We start from the raw sequence: 14,602 nt of genomic DNA, 5'->3' as shown, positions 1-14,602 counted from the left end.
GTCGCTAAACTTGCCCACCACACCGCTCGTGTCCCGCGTCGACATGCCAGATCTCGCATCATCCGCATCGGCACGATCGGTCAAGTAACCGATTCCGATCACCGAGCCCCGCATTCCGCCACTTGCCGCGACATCTTGCAACCACCCACACCACCACGTCTGTCACAATGAGCAAGGCCCGCGTCCTCGTGCACCACCTGCAGAACTCGCGCTCCAACCGCATCCTCTGGGCGCTGGAGGCAAGCTACGCCCCGCTCCTCTCTGACGCCAGGAACTGAACGTGCCCTACGACGTGCGCGTGCACTACCGCACGCAAGGCTGGTTCGCAGGCAGCACGCTCAAAGACGTGTCGCCGCTGGGCAAGTCGCCCGCCGTGCAGCTCGACAACACGGTGCTGACGGAGAGCGCGGCGATCTTGTCCACGCTGATGCGCACGTTCCCGACTCCCGGCATCGAAGCCGAGCCCTCGCCCAACTCCCTCTTCTGGAGCCACTTCTCCGAGGGCTCGCTCATGCTGTACCTCCAGCCGGCGCGGTTCGCGACGCTCGGCATGCGCGAGGTCCTGGCCGGCGTGAGCGGGGACACGGCGACCGGCGTCAAGATGATGAACGACTGGTTCCAGGCGTGGGCAAGGACGCACGCCACGGGCGCGCTCGGTGAGGCCGAGCGCTGGTTGGCGAAACACGACCTCTTCTCTGGTTCGGAGCAGTTGGGACTCGGCGATGTGAGGCGCCGCCAAATGGTGCTGATGCCAGTTCATGATGTTCTTCCCCGTTAACAGCATTGCGCATGGGCGCGCCAGGCCTGGCGCGCCGCGGCTGTACGAGCTGGGTCCCGCTTCGGACGCCTGGGTCGAGCGCATGCGTGCGCGGCCCGCGTTCAAGCGCGCGATAGAGCGCATGAAGGAGGAGGAGGAGGGGCAGAAGCCGCCAGAGGTGCGCGAAGCCGAGGCACGTAAGCGCGCCGAGCGGGCCAAGCGCGAGGCGCGTGCGTAAGCCATCGGTAATAAACTGCTTTGAGTTCTGTCTGCAAGGTCGTATGCTGCATCATTGTTCCCTGAAAACAACTCTGTGCATGGCTCTACTGAAAACATGGGACGCGAATGTACATACCCATTCATGTCGATTGTCACTACTCCCCTCCTTCTACCTCCTGCCGCATCTCCGCCAGCCGCCGCCTCATGGCCTTCTCGGTATTGGTGGGCGGCACGCCACGGCACATGATTGCACCGACAAGCGCCACAACCCCGCCGAATCGGAGCACCCAGGACACTCCTGTGCGTTCATGGAACTCCTCAGGTGGCACTGGAACCATGCGATTCGGCATGGTGTCACCGTCGACGATCCTGAAGATCATGCTGGCGACAATAGCGATCTGTGGTTAGCATGTCACATGTGCAGAAAGAGCTGCTACTCACGACAAACTGCGGGAAGACAATAGCCAAATTGTGGATGCCCATAATCGTGCCGCCTGCGACGGGCCCGTGCTGGGGATACTCCATGCCGGCCGTCTCGAGGTCCGAGGCCGAATACGTGCGCATGGGTGATGGGCGGTCGGCGAGGAGGTGGCGCCGTTCGTCGGTCGGTGAAGAGGAACGCCGGCGTGTTGGTGAGACTGAGGAGGCGCGTGGGCTACCGCGAGATGCGCCGCGATCATCGCCCTTGTCGTGTTCCGCGTCGATCTCACGGAGGAACTCCATGAGCATCGCGAACGGCACCCACATAGCGATCGCCCAGCAAATGCCGACGAGTGCGATCATGACTGTCGCCTGCTTCTTGGTGCTGATGAAAAACGTCGACATCATGAGGACGAAGAAGCCGAGGAGCCCACATGTCCACACGTCGCGGAGCATGAATGGCACTGTTGTTAGTTTGACCTGCTGTGGACTCACTCCGCGGCAGCTTAAGTTGGCGACCTCGGCGATGAGCGTCTTGGCGCCACGAGTCCACGGTGTGACGGATGCGGGCTGCTTCTGCTTCCACTTCAGCCTCACTCTCGTCGTCATCTGGGAGGAGCCTAGGGTCGCGCTGCGAAAAATAAGGCAGCAGTGTGCCCGCGATAATAGCGACGAAGGAGTACAGCAACATGGCGAAAGACCCAGCACGAGTTGCTTCGCCTCGATCCGCGTCGCGCTGCTGCTCGTGGCTGATGACCTCCTGCATGTATGTAGTCGAGTAGAACCTGCAGTCAGCAGAGCCGGGACTTTGGCATGCACAGGAAGCCAAACCAGCCACCATACGCGGCGAACTGAACCATGCAGATGCGGCGGACCGGCTTGGGCAGTGTCTTGAGAGCCTCGTTGATTGTTTGCAGCATGTCGCGCAATCGGCTGCGATTCGTGTTGGGCACGAGAGACGGCCGTGGGTCCTCCTGTGTTGTGAAGCAGGTAATCCACACGGTCACAACGAGGAGGGTCATGGCTACAATGCAGAGCTTGCGGAACTGCTCGCCGCCGATCAGTCGGATGAGCGGAACCGAGTCGAGTCTGATGTAGCCCAACGCGAATCCGACGATGCTTCCCAGATGAAGGAAGCGCCCGTGGAGGGCGTTGGCCGTGTTAATCTGCTCTGCGGGCGTCACATCAAACACGAGGTTGCGGAGAGAAGCTTGGAGACTAGCGTAAGCGACATCAATGTGGTCGCTTACCCATTTAGCGCGAAGTCGAGACAGTAGAAGCAGAAGACGGCGATGCTGATAGCAGTGAGCTGCACGAGACGCCGGTGCTTGGGATCCCAGTCTCCCTGCCCGCCGCCGAAGACGTCTACGATGGCTTTGGCGACTGGTTCGGTGAAAGCAAGTCCGAGGGTCGAGATGACGAGCAAGATTGTGCTTGCAACAATCCAGTATCGGCGGCGGTATCGTGAAGTGGACGAGTCTGAGATGGCGCCAATGAGGGGCTGGACGACGAGACCAGAGATAGGACCTGCCAGCCACACGAGTGACGTGAGATCCTCACTCAACCCCAGCTCGAGAAGGTAAGGAGTGCCGTACCCAAGCTCGACAGTCCACGCGATTTGGCTCCCACCCATGGAGACGGTGAGTGCGATGAGGCGCCATAGACTCAGGCGGCGGTGCTCCTTAGCCTCGGGTAGCGGCTCCCATCTGCTGTGCTCGCGCTCCTCGAGATCCTCTTCGACGCCTCGCGCGAAGTTCCAGTCGCGTGTCGCGCGACGCGGTGACACGGGACTGTGGGGCGGCACAAGATCGCGCAGGCTCGTGTACCCCTCCCCGGCGGCGCTGGGCGAGTGGTGGCCGTTCGCACCGTTGCCGTTGTGCGGGCTGGTGGGGGTGCGGGGCGGCCCGCGAGGGCTGGAGCGTGGACTGGACATGCGGTGGAGTGAGCGATGATGAGTGATGGCCTGGGGCTGGATGGGGGATGTGGGGAGTTCAGGGCGGGTGGCGAGCGATGCGATGGCGATAATCGGATATCTCCACCTCGCAGGCATCTATTCTCGAGACGCCGAGAGAGGACACGCAGATAGATATGCGAACGATGCCAAGCTATACACGCAACGTCCACGCACTTGAATCGTTTCGTGCGATCACTCACGCATCTCTCCCATGCGCCCACCCATCTCCCCGTGCTCGCTGCTAACCGATGCTTGGCGCAAAAGTCGCCGATCGCCGACGTCCCGTCCAGTAACGAGAATCGAACACGTGAGCTGGGCCCACAGCCCATGTCAACAAGCTTCACGGAATCAGATTGGGAAGAGTGTAATCATCTGTAATGCCATTAGAATTCGACCCAATAAAAGTCGAATCGCCGCCCAACACGTCCTCGACACACCAGGAACCAGGCGAACGTAGACTGTCATCTTGTCATCAACGTCTACTCTCTCTCTCTTTCCCACTCATCCTTCAATGCCCGGGCAGGTTGTCCTCGACCACTCGGCCCTCCCACAATTCATAGACGACATCCTCGCCAATGCGCACTACTCGGTTCTCCTCGCCTTCCGCGGCACCAGCCGCCTCTTCCAGGCGCGCATAGACGCTGAACTCTTCTACCACATCACTGCGCGCGAGCACGACTACGAAGAGGACATTCCGCCAGATATGCCGATCGCTGAGCTCGCTGCGCGTCCGACACCCTCCAACGTTGAGCTGCGGACGGCGAGCGGCCGGCGCCTCCCCGGCGTGCGGTGGGAGGACGAGGATGCCTCAGACGCCGAGCGGCTACATTGGGCTGCACGAATCCGGAGATACACACGCGTCGTGGACTTCTGCAACGATGTCTGTCTCGACAACCAAGATCCAGTGCGGGACACAGCCCTCCTTGCCGATCCTGAGGTGCGGCGGATCTTGGAGGACCACGACCGTAACCTCCTGCGCTGGGCGTTGGGGAATGTGCAGCGTGTGCGCCGCTGGGACATGGGCACCATCTTCTCCATGGGCGCCGAGACGATAGTGCAGTTCGCGCACGCCGAGACGTCATGGGACGGATACATGTGCGAGCCCGGCGCGCTCTTCGACGACATGTACGTCGAGCCGCTGGACAAGCTCGTCATCAACCTCCGCTACGACCCCGGCATCGCGTTGCTCGAGCAGTGCGACTTCGGGCACAATACACACCGGCACCGGACGAACAGCTTCAACCGCCGGCGCAACCGCATCGAGAATCCGCGCGAGCTCGTCGTCATCTTCGGCCACGACCGACGGTACGGCCCGGACACGCGTTTCGGGGGCCCGGGGAAGCCGCTTGACGACCTTCCTCAGCCGGAGGAGGACGCGCCTCCGCTCGGTCTCTTGCATGGCGTCGTCGAGTTTCTCGGCTCCAAGCTGCACTGCGTCGAGCGCATCGTGCTCGTCGGGCTAGACCGCGTCGAGCGCGCGTTCCTCAACGTCTCGCCAGGCATCGCGGAGACCAAGCTCCACGACAAGGTGCGCAAGGCGATCCGCGCCGAGAGCGCGGCGCAAGAGGACGACCTGTTCGACGAGGAGGAGAACCTCTGCCGCCTCGCTCTCATGGACGAGCGCCTCGCCCAGTGGCAGTTCCACCCCGACTTTGACCAGTACGCCGTCGCCGAGTATTGGGAGGCACGGAAGCAGGAGCTAGAGGGCGACTTTCGTGCGCTCAACAAGCTCGTACACCGCCTGCACACCGTCACGGCGGCAGACGGGTATCCGAATGGCCTGTTGAACGCCATGCCCTCGTGGGTCAACCTCCCGGACCAGCCGACGTTTGCGAGCATTCATTTTATGACGCACGACGAGTATCGTGCGCGCTATGGCGAGGACACCTGGGAGTTCGAGACGGATGGGTACGAGGTTGATTAGGGTGGCCAGGTGCTGCGCGTCGCGGGCGTGGTGAGCGGGCTGATCGGTCGCACTGTGCATCTGAAGAGGACATACGAAGGAGCTGTAGCACACCAAGTAGGCAGAGCACGAGCTGCCTGTCAATCACATGTTGTACAGTACATTGCATTACATTGCACACGCCAGATTATGTCGACTGGTGCTACAACAACACTTCCTTCTCTGCCTCTATGAGTCCTTCTCCTCGTCGAGCATATCCCACCCCTCACTAAGTTCCTCCTGGCCCTCATCCGAGCCGCCCCACCGAGCCCGCTCAGCGGCCAACACGCTCTCGACAACCTTATTAACATCCAGCCCGAAGCCGATGTGTCGCATCGTCTGCGTGGTGCCAGGCTCGTGTGCGCGCACGCCCAGATCCGAGCTCTCGGCAGTCAGCGCGATAAGCTCGAGCACATTCGTCGCGCTGACGAGCACGCCCTCCGCCACGTCCTCTTCAGACGCGTCGGCGATCCCGATGCCGCCCACGCCCTGCGTGTACGCGAGGTACGCGACGCTGTGCGCGAGCAGCGCGAACGCGGTGAGCGTCGAGCGGTGCTTGCTCGCGCTGCGCGCTAGAACTGCCGCGAGCGCTGAGCCACGGAGGACGGAGAAACCGCCCTTGCGCGACCTGGCGAGGGCCGGCGCCGTCGACGACATCCACAGCACGTGTTTCCTGTCGCGGAACTTCTTGGTCGCGAGCAGCGGCACGTTGGGCCCCATCACGGGCCGGCCGATGTGCGTGCCCGACGGCCAAGCGGGCTCGAAAGGAAGCGCGAGCGAAAGGTAGGACATGAGGAGCGAGACGAGGTGCACGGTGTGTACGAGAGCCGCGTTGATCGTCGCCGAGGGGTGGACTGGGGTGAGTGAGGAAGGTGGCAGCGACATACCCCTAAACAGGTCTGGCGGCGGGAGCTCGAGGCCAGCAATCTCCCAGTCGCGAGTACGCTGCACGCCAAATACGTCGACGGCTTCGCGCACAAGCACCTTGCGCGCCTGGATTATGCGCTTGCCGACCTCGCGCTGCTGCTGCCGCACAGCAGCTGTGCGCGCCGCCACCTCCTCGTCGGAGGGGACGGCGCGCATGGCATCCTCCAGCGTCTGCCGCCGCAAACGCACAGTCGCCGCGGAGGCAGTGGACGCGCGTACTGCCGTCAGCTGCGTCGTCTCTGGCAACCCACTTCTTGCCGCCTCGTCTGCTACGCGCGCAATCTTCGCCCGGAGCGCGGCCACCCGCGCCTCCCCCGCGGCGACGGCGGCGCGCAGCTCGCGCCATGCCGTGGCGCCGGGTGCGTCGCCACCTTCCAGCAGCCGCTCAGCGGTCGCGCGCGCCGTCGCGACCTGCCCCGCGATCTCGTGCTTCATCGCCGTGTGCCCGTTGACGCTGCGTCAGCGTATCCTATGAGCCGCATACCCTTCCTGCAGACATGGGGGGCAGTAGAGCTTGTCGCGCGTGCTTTCACATACCGGGCACTGCATCGTGTGCCAGGGTTACCTGTGGGCCATAGGAGAGTGAGAGCTAGAGTCGCGGTGATGGTCGTGCGAGGTGGCCGATGGAATATTGGGACGGAGTAATGTTGATCTGTCGGCGCGTCTCCGGTGACGTTGGGTGGCAACGGGGTCAGATTCGTACAAGGCCTAAGGCAGTTCCGGACCCTTTTGGGTGTCATAACGGAATACCCAGGGGCCCGGCGGAGCAGAAGAGGAGAGGACGCGAACGAGGAACAACAAGGGGGAAGGGGAGATGTTGTCTCAGCGATCTCAGTTCATCCTGGACATTGCATTCACAGAGAGACAGCTCCAGACGTCAAGGCACTCGGCGCTACTCGTTTGGATCCCACACAGGCCGAAGCTTGATGTCGAGAGACGAGGAGGCAGCTGCAGAGATGCAGGATGACAGAGCCAGGGAGTGGCGCCGAGCAGGCACAGCACCTGCTTCACCGCCACCCCAGCCCCCTAGATAATGGCGCGAGCGTCGTGGCCTCGCCTCTCTCTGCAGCGCTGCAGCTCTGCAGCCCCCGATTCTTAGCAAGCAGCGAGCATGCACCGCGATCAGAGTCTGGAGCGACACGAGAACCAAGCACACTGTCTGCCTTCTGTGGACTGGTCTTGGGCGTGTACAGTGCGGGAGATCTCATCAGCGTCAATCGACTCCACCCACACGTGCCGAATTCTCATTCCACCCAGGTCATCAAGGTCTCACAAACAATCCGTTCTTTTGAATCTTCCCACTCTTCCACGGACTCGCATCCTCCATCCACCTCTCCCTTCACCTCCATCCAGCCTCCCGCTCCTGGCAGTCTCATCCATCTCATCGCAATGGTCGGACGAGGTTTCGACATTGGCGCCGTGGTGCGCAACCCGGCACTTATCGTGACAATCGGCGTCGCCTTCGTTGCATGGTTCATTGCCTTCATCGGCCAGTGCGTCGGTGAGGCACAATACAGCGATGCCACCGGCGACGTAGGCAGCCGGTCAAGCGCGCCTCTGTTCGGCGTGCTCTGGTTTGCCATTTGGGTGCAAATGTGAGTCGCTTGAGATTTGTGGACAGCGACTGACGCGCCAGCCTGGTTATCGTATTCTTCTTGTACGTACAATGACTGTACTCATGGAGAACCATGAGCTTCACTAACATTTAGCATCTCGGCCTGCAGCGGCACGCTGTCCCAGCACCGATTTGCGATCGCCATCTTCACCGCAATCTGCGTCGTGTTCTCCGTGTTTGGTGTTCAGAATATCTTTGCCAAGGGTTCCGGCTCTGTCACTGCCACCGGTGTCGGATGGCTCCTGCTGTGCATGGTCGACGTGAGCGCCATCTCTTCTGTGCTGACAACAGCTTGTCTGGCTCCTCTTCTTCACCTCTGACGAGGACTCGTGGCTGTTTGAGAGCTTTAGCGGAGGCACGGTTGGTGGCTGGGGCGGCGGCGCGTCGAACAGGCGGCACTCCGGCCGCGCCTCTCGCGCCGAAGCGGGCATTTACGGCAACGAGAGCGCCGGGTTGCGTGTGAACGGCGCCGACCGCGGCATGTCCAGCCACGAGCTGCCGGGTGGCTACGCCAACGGCGGCATGGGCGGCACGATGGGCTACTCGTCACCCATCAACCTCGACGGCCCTAGCCCCGTCAAGATGGCTACGCCCTCGCCTCAGCCCGACTTTGCCTCCGCCATCGGGCAGAGCACCGATACCGTCGCATACAAGCACAAGGCCAAGGCCAACTACGCGTACTCGGCAAGCCCGGACGACCCAAATGAGGTCTCGTTCGCAAAGGGCGAAATCCTTGAGGTGCACGACACCACCGGCAAGTGGTACCAGGTCCGCACGGCCAGCGGGCAGCAAGGCGTGAGTCCACTTCCCACACCGCTGCTGCGGTTTCGGCAGCTTGGCGTCGTTGCATGCCATTATATATGCCCGCCGTCACCAATGACGCAGAGGCGCGCTGCGGAATGCTGGTGGCAAATCCTTCCGCACCGCTTCACCGCCCCGAACTTGACCGCAACGCCACCGCTGATACCAGATTGCCCCCTCCAACTACCTCACCCTCCTCTAGGATGGGTCGCGGCCGGTTCCGCTAGTGCACGAACATCACACGACTCAACCAATGACCCTGCGCGCTCTCGACGGGCGCGTCCGCTCCCTTGACGGGGCAGCGCTCTCGACGAGTGCACAAATTTACTTGTGAGGGATATGTCTAATATGCGTCATGCATGGCGTCGTTTATAGTGGGCGAATGCACCTCCCCTCTACGTCTACGTCTACTTCTTCTTCTTCTTATTCTTCTTCTTCTTCTTGCCTCCTCCGCTTGTCGACGGTGCTGCTGCAGTAGGCGATGGTGGCCGAGACGGTTCAGTCGACTCGGCAGGGTCATCATCCGCTTCTTCCACTGGCGTCTCGAATGCTGATACTGGTGGGGGTACGAGCGTCTCGGGTGCCGAAGGGGCGGGGGCCGTTTCGGCCTTAGCGTCGGGCTCAGCTGATGCCGCTGCAATCGATGGTGGCGCACGCACATCCGCGGGAGTAGGCGTCGCGACGATGTCGGACGTCTTCTCAGGTGTTAGAGAGCTGGTGGCCACCGTGGGTTCGGCGTCTGACGCCGAGATTACCGATGCTGAGGCGATCGCGTCCGTGACCGGCGATCGCTGGCTTGTTTCAGCATCGCCATTGCTGCCGACGGGCGCGGGGGCAGCGACTGGCTCAGGCTTGGAGTTTAAGGGCACATGCGTCGTCACCGCATCTTCGGCGATCGGAGGCGGCGCTGCGGCATCCACACTGGGCACCTCCATCTCCGCGGTCCGTGTCTCAAGCTGCTTTGGCTGCTCGGTGGCTGCATCCGCTCCTGTTTCTGGTGCCAACACTTCCTGTGCCGCGGGCTCTGGTGTTACGACACGAGCCGGTGTTTCGACGGCTGGTGTTGCCAGCGGCGCGGGCGTCGCAGATGCTGCGGGTGTAGGGGCCGCTGAGGGGGTATCGATGGCGAATTGTGGGAGGGGTTTTGGGGAGGGGGAGCGGGCGGGAGAGGGGGCCTTGGCTGGAGATGGCGACCTCTGCTGCCCTGACGACACCGGCGACGGCGCTCTCACCGGAGATGGAGATTTCACTGGCGATGCCGCTTTCACCGGGGAGGGCGAAGGCGTTGGCGAGGGCACCTTCTCTGGCGAGGGTGCTCTCACTGGAGATGGCGCTTTCACCGGCGAGGGCCCTCTCACTGGAGATGACGCCTTGACGGGCGAGGGTGCCCTTGCTGCCTCTGGCGAGGGTGCTGCTATTGGTGAGGGGGCCTTAACGGGCGAGGGCGACCTCTCCTTCGGCGGTGACGCAGACCGCTCATTCACTGGGGATGCCATCCTCGGCAAGGTTGTACCATTGACGGGGGATGGCGAGCGTGCAAGAGAGGCCGCTTTCAGTGGCGATGGTGAGCGAGCTGCCTTGACTGGCGACGGTGTCCGCACAGGCGAGGCTGCGCGCTCCTCCATTGCCATCTCTTCTGGCTCGTCGACAGCCTCGTCGTGTACAGCCATGGGCGTGACGGCCCCCGAGCCGTTGGGCGTGCGAGCCGCCTCCTTCACGGGACTCTCCGCGCCCTCATCCTGTTGATCACGAACCCACGCATCAAGAGTCTCGAGCGTCTCCAGCAGCTCGGCGCTATCGTCCAGCGCCTCCTCGAACACGCCGGTGTCGAGCGCTGCCCGCAGAAGTGGGACAACCGCGTGCGCCCACGCATCAGCGAACGCGACGCATGTGCGTTGTGCCTCGCGTCGGCGCGCGGCGCGCGCCTCAGGCGTGAGCTGCGTCTCCGAATTTCTTCTGATCAGTTGCGCGCGACCAGAGCCGGACTGCTTGTGCCCGCCACCCGGGTTCATAGGGTCGCTCACTGCCACAGCCTGCCGGACATACTGCGCGACGGCGTGCGTGCATTTTGTCAGGGCTGCGCATTGAGTCGCGGCCAGCGCTGGGTGAAGGTGGAGAGGAGCGAGGAGGCGGAGTGAGTTGAGCGCTGAGAGGTGCGCGTTAACCAGGATTGCGAGGGGCGAAAACTTGGCCAGGTCGGGCAGAGCCTCTAGCGAGCCGGACCAGGGGATGAAGGAGAAGGGGGTGTCGGCTGAGAGAAGGGCGGGGAGGGCCTCCGGCGCAAGGAGGGCGGAGCTTGGGCTGTTGGACCCTTTCTCAGCCTGCGCGAGCGTCGCTGTCAGACTCTTCGTCGCGTCTGCAACGGCGCCGTTGAACGCAGATGTAACGGCGTCCGCGAATGGATCTGTCACGAGGGAGGAGAAGTCGAGACCGACGCGTGCAAACGCGAGCGCGCAATATCCGAGCTGCACAAGAATGGAGGAGAGCGACGCCGCGTCGTTCATATTCGGCACATTCGAGGCGACCACGTCGACAAGCTCGTCAACACACTGGCCGACAAACGAGGCGAGCTGCGCCGCACCATCCTGGCCATCAAAGATGGCGCTGAACTGCGAGATGATGTCGAAAACGTGCTCGCGGAACAGGTCGACATACTTTCGCACGTAGCGGACGGGGTCTGGCCGATCACGCTCGAGTGCGCCTAGCTGTGTCCGGAAGTTGCTGAGGCGCGACACGAGGAAGGCGAGGCCAAGCTCATTCTCGCCGATGATGTGCAAGCGGCGGAGGTACCCAACGGTCTTGACCAGAGCGGGGAGTTTGATCGGCTCACGGAGGAGGGCGAGTAGCTGCGCAAGCATAAGCTGGAGCACACCGTCGACCTCCTTTGCCACGTCCTGCACGAGCTCAACGGCTGGGTAACGTTTGACCAAGCTGGTAGTGTGAGCGGAAAGCTCGAGGGCCTCCTGGTAGTATCCGTTGCGAACGCATGTGTCCATAAGCTGCGGTATTTCGAGGAGGTCGAATAGCTTGTCCTGATGTTCTTGCACAAGTGCAGCCTTCGCCCGAGCTTCCTGCACTCCTGCCGTGCTGCGCACGAAAGTGCGGCACTCATCTTCAAGCGCTGGCACGGCGTCAAGCAGCCGCCCGAGTGAACTGCTGAAGTCGTCAAAGGCGCTGGTGACAGCCGCCGAACACTTGTGCACGCTGATGAAGGTAGTATATTCGCGATAACAGAGGTTGGTGAGCTCTCCCTCGACGCCGCCGGCCGCCTCTGCGATTGCCCCGGCCTCAGCGAGTAATGCCTTGAGCGGCAGCGACTGCAGCGTATCCAGGTACTCTTGCGCCGCGGAAGCTCTGAGATCGGGTACTGGAAGGTGCTGGGACGCGGCGGTGTGCTGGAGGAGGTCCACGAGGGACGGGGTGTCGGGCTCCTCCTCCATCATTGTTGGTGCGAGTTGGGCGGTTGAAGACGACGACCTCCACGCTGGTCGATCGTGACGCGCGGCGGCCACGAGGCGGCACGCCTATGTCTTCCGCTTGATAGGCACACAAAAAAGAGGCACGCGAGGTTAGGTAAGGAATGGGCTGACTTGAGGCTTCCCGTCAATTGGCTGGAGCGCGAGTTCAATCCCTGCAAAAGCATCGAGTTTTGGCCAGAAACGGGCCAGGTTAGCGGTTCAGGGACTCGGCCGAGTGGAATCGATCACCAAAAGTCCTTTACCGGCTTCGACCATGTCCGAAATCGCTTTTGCTTGTCGCTGCACCACTGTCATTATATCAAAGAGGTCGTCGTCGTCGTTGTCCACAACCTCTTCCCACCTCTAGCCCACCATGCTCGGCTCAAACGTTCTCCGCGCAAACCAGCGCCAGGCCAAGCGCCAGCTCTCCACCTCGGCTAGCAACGCCGCTAAGGCCGGCCTCAACCGCTACTCCAAGATCATTACCCAGCCCAAGTCGCAGGGTGCCTCGCAGGTGGGCCACCACACCGGATGAGATGGATAGAAAGTCTGACCTCAGGCCATGCTCTACGCCACCGACGGCATTGAGAACATTGAGGACCTCGCGAAGCCCATGATCGGTGTCGCATCGGTGTGGTAAGTGACTGCATTGCTTGGGAACATTGGCGGTGACTGACCATACAGGTACGAGGGCAACCCGTAAGCGGCTCACTGGGTTTTATCTGATGGCAGATGCAACGGGCACATCCTGGGTCTGGGTCAGCGCATCAAGCAGTCACTCCAGCGTGCTGGCGTCACCGGCTACCAGTTCGGCACTGTTGGTGTCTCGGACGGTATCTCGATGGGCACACGCGGCAGTACGTCCCACCGCTGACGTCGCTCACCCCAGTGTCATACTCTCTGCAGTCGCGTGACCTGATTGCGGACCAGGTTGAGACCGCCGCCGGTGGCCACTGGCTCGACGGCATGGTTGTCGTCCCGGGTTGCGACAAGAACATGCCCGGTGTCCTGATCGGCCTTGGCCGCCTCAACCGCCCCGGTCTCATGGTGTACGGCGGCACGATTCGCCCCGGCCACTGTGGCGGCGGCAACACCGGCCGCCCGGAGGAGGTTGTCGACATTGTGTCGGCGTTCCAGGCCTACGGCCGCTACCTCCAGGAGGGCCAAACCGAGGAGGCCGAGAAGATCCGCTACGACACCATCCGCAACGCTTGCCCCGGTCCTGGCGCGTGCGGCGGCATGTACACTGCCAACACTATGGCTTCGGCCACCGAGGCCCTCGGTATGGCGCTCCCCGGCTCGTCGTCGTTCCCCGCCGAGTACAAGGAGAAGCTTGAGGAGTGCGACAGCGTCGGCGACGTCATGCTCAACCTTCTTGAGAAGAACATCCTCCCTCGCGACATTATGACCCGCGCGGCGTTTGAGAACGCCATGGTTCTCACCATGGCGCTTGGTGGCTCGACCAACGCCGTCCTCCACCTGCTCGCCATCGCGCACTCTGTCGGCGTCGAGCTGACTATCGACGACTTCCAGAAGGTCTCGGACCGCGTGCCGTTCCTTGCCGACCTCAAGCCCTCGGGCAAGTACGTCATGGAGGACGTTTACACCATCGGCGGCACTCCTTCCGTCATCCACTACCTCATCAAGGAGGGGCTGATGACCGGCAACGAGATGACCGTTACAGGCAAGACTCTCGGCGAGAACTGCGAGGAGTGGATGGCCAAGCACGGCAAGCTCTGGGAGGGCCAGGACATCATCCGCCCCGTCTCCAACCCTATCAAGGAGACTGGTCACATCCGCATCCTGCGCGGCAACCTCGCACCTGGCGGCGCCGTCGCCAAGATCACCGGCAAGGAGGGTCTGCAGTTCACGGGCAAGGCCCGTGTGTTCGACGAGGAGAGCGCCTTCGTCGAGGCCGTCGAGAGCGGCTCGATTAAGAAGGGTGAGAAGACGGTCGTCATCCTCCGCTACCTCGGCCCCAAGGGTGGCCCGGGCATGCCCGAGATGCTCAAGCCCACCTCGCTCATCATGGGTGCTGGTCTCGGCCACGATGTCGCGTGCATCACTGACGGGCGCTTCTCCGGTGGCTCGCACGGCTTCGTGATCGGCCACGTTGTGCCTGAGGCCCAGGTCGGTGGTCCCATTGCGCTTGTACAGGACGGCGACGTCGTCAGCATCGACGCCGAGGCCAACACCATCAGCTTTGACGTGTCGGACGCCGAGCTGGCCAAGCGCAAGGAGAAGTGGGTTGCGCCGCCTCTCAAGGTCACCCAGGGCACGCTTCTCAAGTACGCCCGCCTTGTGTCGGACGCGTCGCAGGGCTGTGTCACCGACGCCTAAGCAAAAGGAGTAGAGCGCAGCTGGCGATTTTCTATATCTGTCGTAGCAAGGACCACCACCTCCACCCCAATAGCCATTTTTCATATGTACAACAATGATGTGGAATTTGTTTCCGCCACCCAGTTAACGAGTTGCCACTCAACTGAATGTCGGAGCGGTTGAGGTTTGA

General features: G+C 62.2%; 6 protein-coding genes across 6 annotated transcripts; 3 read left to right on the top strand and 3 right to left on the bottom strand.

The window, feature by feature from the left end:
- Positions 1-167: 167 nt before the first annotated feature.
- Positions 168-995, top strand: COLE_02520 (uncharacterized protein; the record flags this gene model as incomplete). The annotated part of the gene is made up of 3 exons (XM_018420908.2): positions 168-239; positions 272-724; positions 756-995. 3 exons carry the CDS (start codon positions 168-170, stop codon positions 993-995), a joined length of 765 nt encoding a protein of 254 aa, XP_018277509.1.
- A 136-nt stretch (positions 996-1,131) lies between these two features.
- COLE_02519 (uncharacterized protein) lies at positions 1,132-3,329 on the bottom strand (the record flags this gene model as incomplete). The annotated part of the gene is made up of 5 exons (XM_018420907.2): positions 1,132-1,374; positions 1,418-1,860; positions 1,892-2,181; positions 2,216-2,614; positions 2,647-3,329. 5 exons carry the CDS (start codon positions 3,327-3,329, stop codon positions 1,132-1,134), a joined length of 2,058 nt encoding a protein of 685 aa, XP_018277508.1.
- Positions 3,330-3,861: 532 nt separating this feature from the next.
- COLE_02518 (uncharacterized protein) lies at positions 3,862-5,274 on the top strand (the record flags this gene model as incomplete). Its single annotated transcript, XM_018423653.2, has 1 exon — positions 3,862-5,274. The coding sequence occupies one exon, from the start codon at positions 3,862-3,864 to the stop codon at positions 5,272-5,274; it is 1,413 nt and encodes a 470-aa protein (XP_018277507.2).
- A 207-nt stretch (positions 5,275-5,481) lies between these two features.
- Positions 5,482-6,768, bottom strand: COLE_02517 (uncharacterized protein; the record flags this gene model as incomplete). Its single annotated transcript, XM_018423652.2, has 4 exons — positions 5,482-6,146; positions 6,180-6,437; positions 6,471-6,673; positions 6,704-6,768. 4 exons carry the CDS (start codon positions 6,766-6,768, stop codon positions 5,482-5,484), a joined length of 1,191 nt encoding a protein of 396 aa, XP_018277506.1.
- A 2,274-nt stretch (positions 6,769-9,042) lies between these two features.
- COLE_02516 (uncharacterized protein) lies at positions 9,043-12,075 on the bottom strand (the record flags this gene model as incomplete). Its single annotated transcript, XM_018423651.2, has 1 exon — positions 9,043-12,075. One exon carries the CDS (start codon positions 12,073-12,075, stop codon positions 9,043-9,045), a length of 3,033 nt encoding a protein of 1,010 aa, XP_018277504.1.
- A 391-nt stretch (positions 12,076-12,466) lies between these two features.
- COLE_02515 (uncharacterized protein) lies at positions 12,467-14,433 on the top strand (the record flags this gene model as incomplete). The annotated part of the gene is made up of 4 exons (XM_065626218.1): positions 12,467-12,607; positions 12,653-12,729; positions 12,808-12,950; positions 12,983-14,433. The coding sequence occupies 4 exons, from the start codon at positions 12,467-12,469 to the stop codon at positions 14,431-14,433; spliced, it is 1,812 nt and encodes a 603-aa protein (XP_065482487.1).
- Between the last annotated feature and the right edge of the window lie 169 nt (positions 14,434-14,602).

This window comes from Cutaneotrichosporon oleaginosum, assembly GCF_008065305.1.
Source record: "Cutaneotrichosporon oleaginosum strain ATCC 20508 chromosome Unknown ATCC20508_contig02, whole genome shotgun sequence".
Taxonomy (NCBI): domain Eukaryota; kingdom Fungi; phylum Basidiomycota; class Tremellomycetes; order Trichosporonales; family Trichosporonaceae; genus Cutaneotrichosporon; species Cutaneotrichosporon oleaginosum.
Note: the sequence above shows the minus strand (reverse complement) of the source record. Positions and strands in the feature narration are given on the sequence as shown.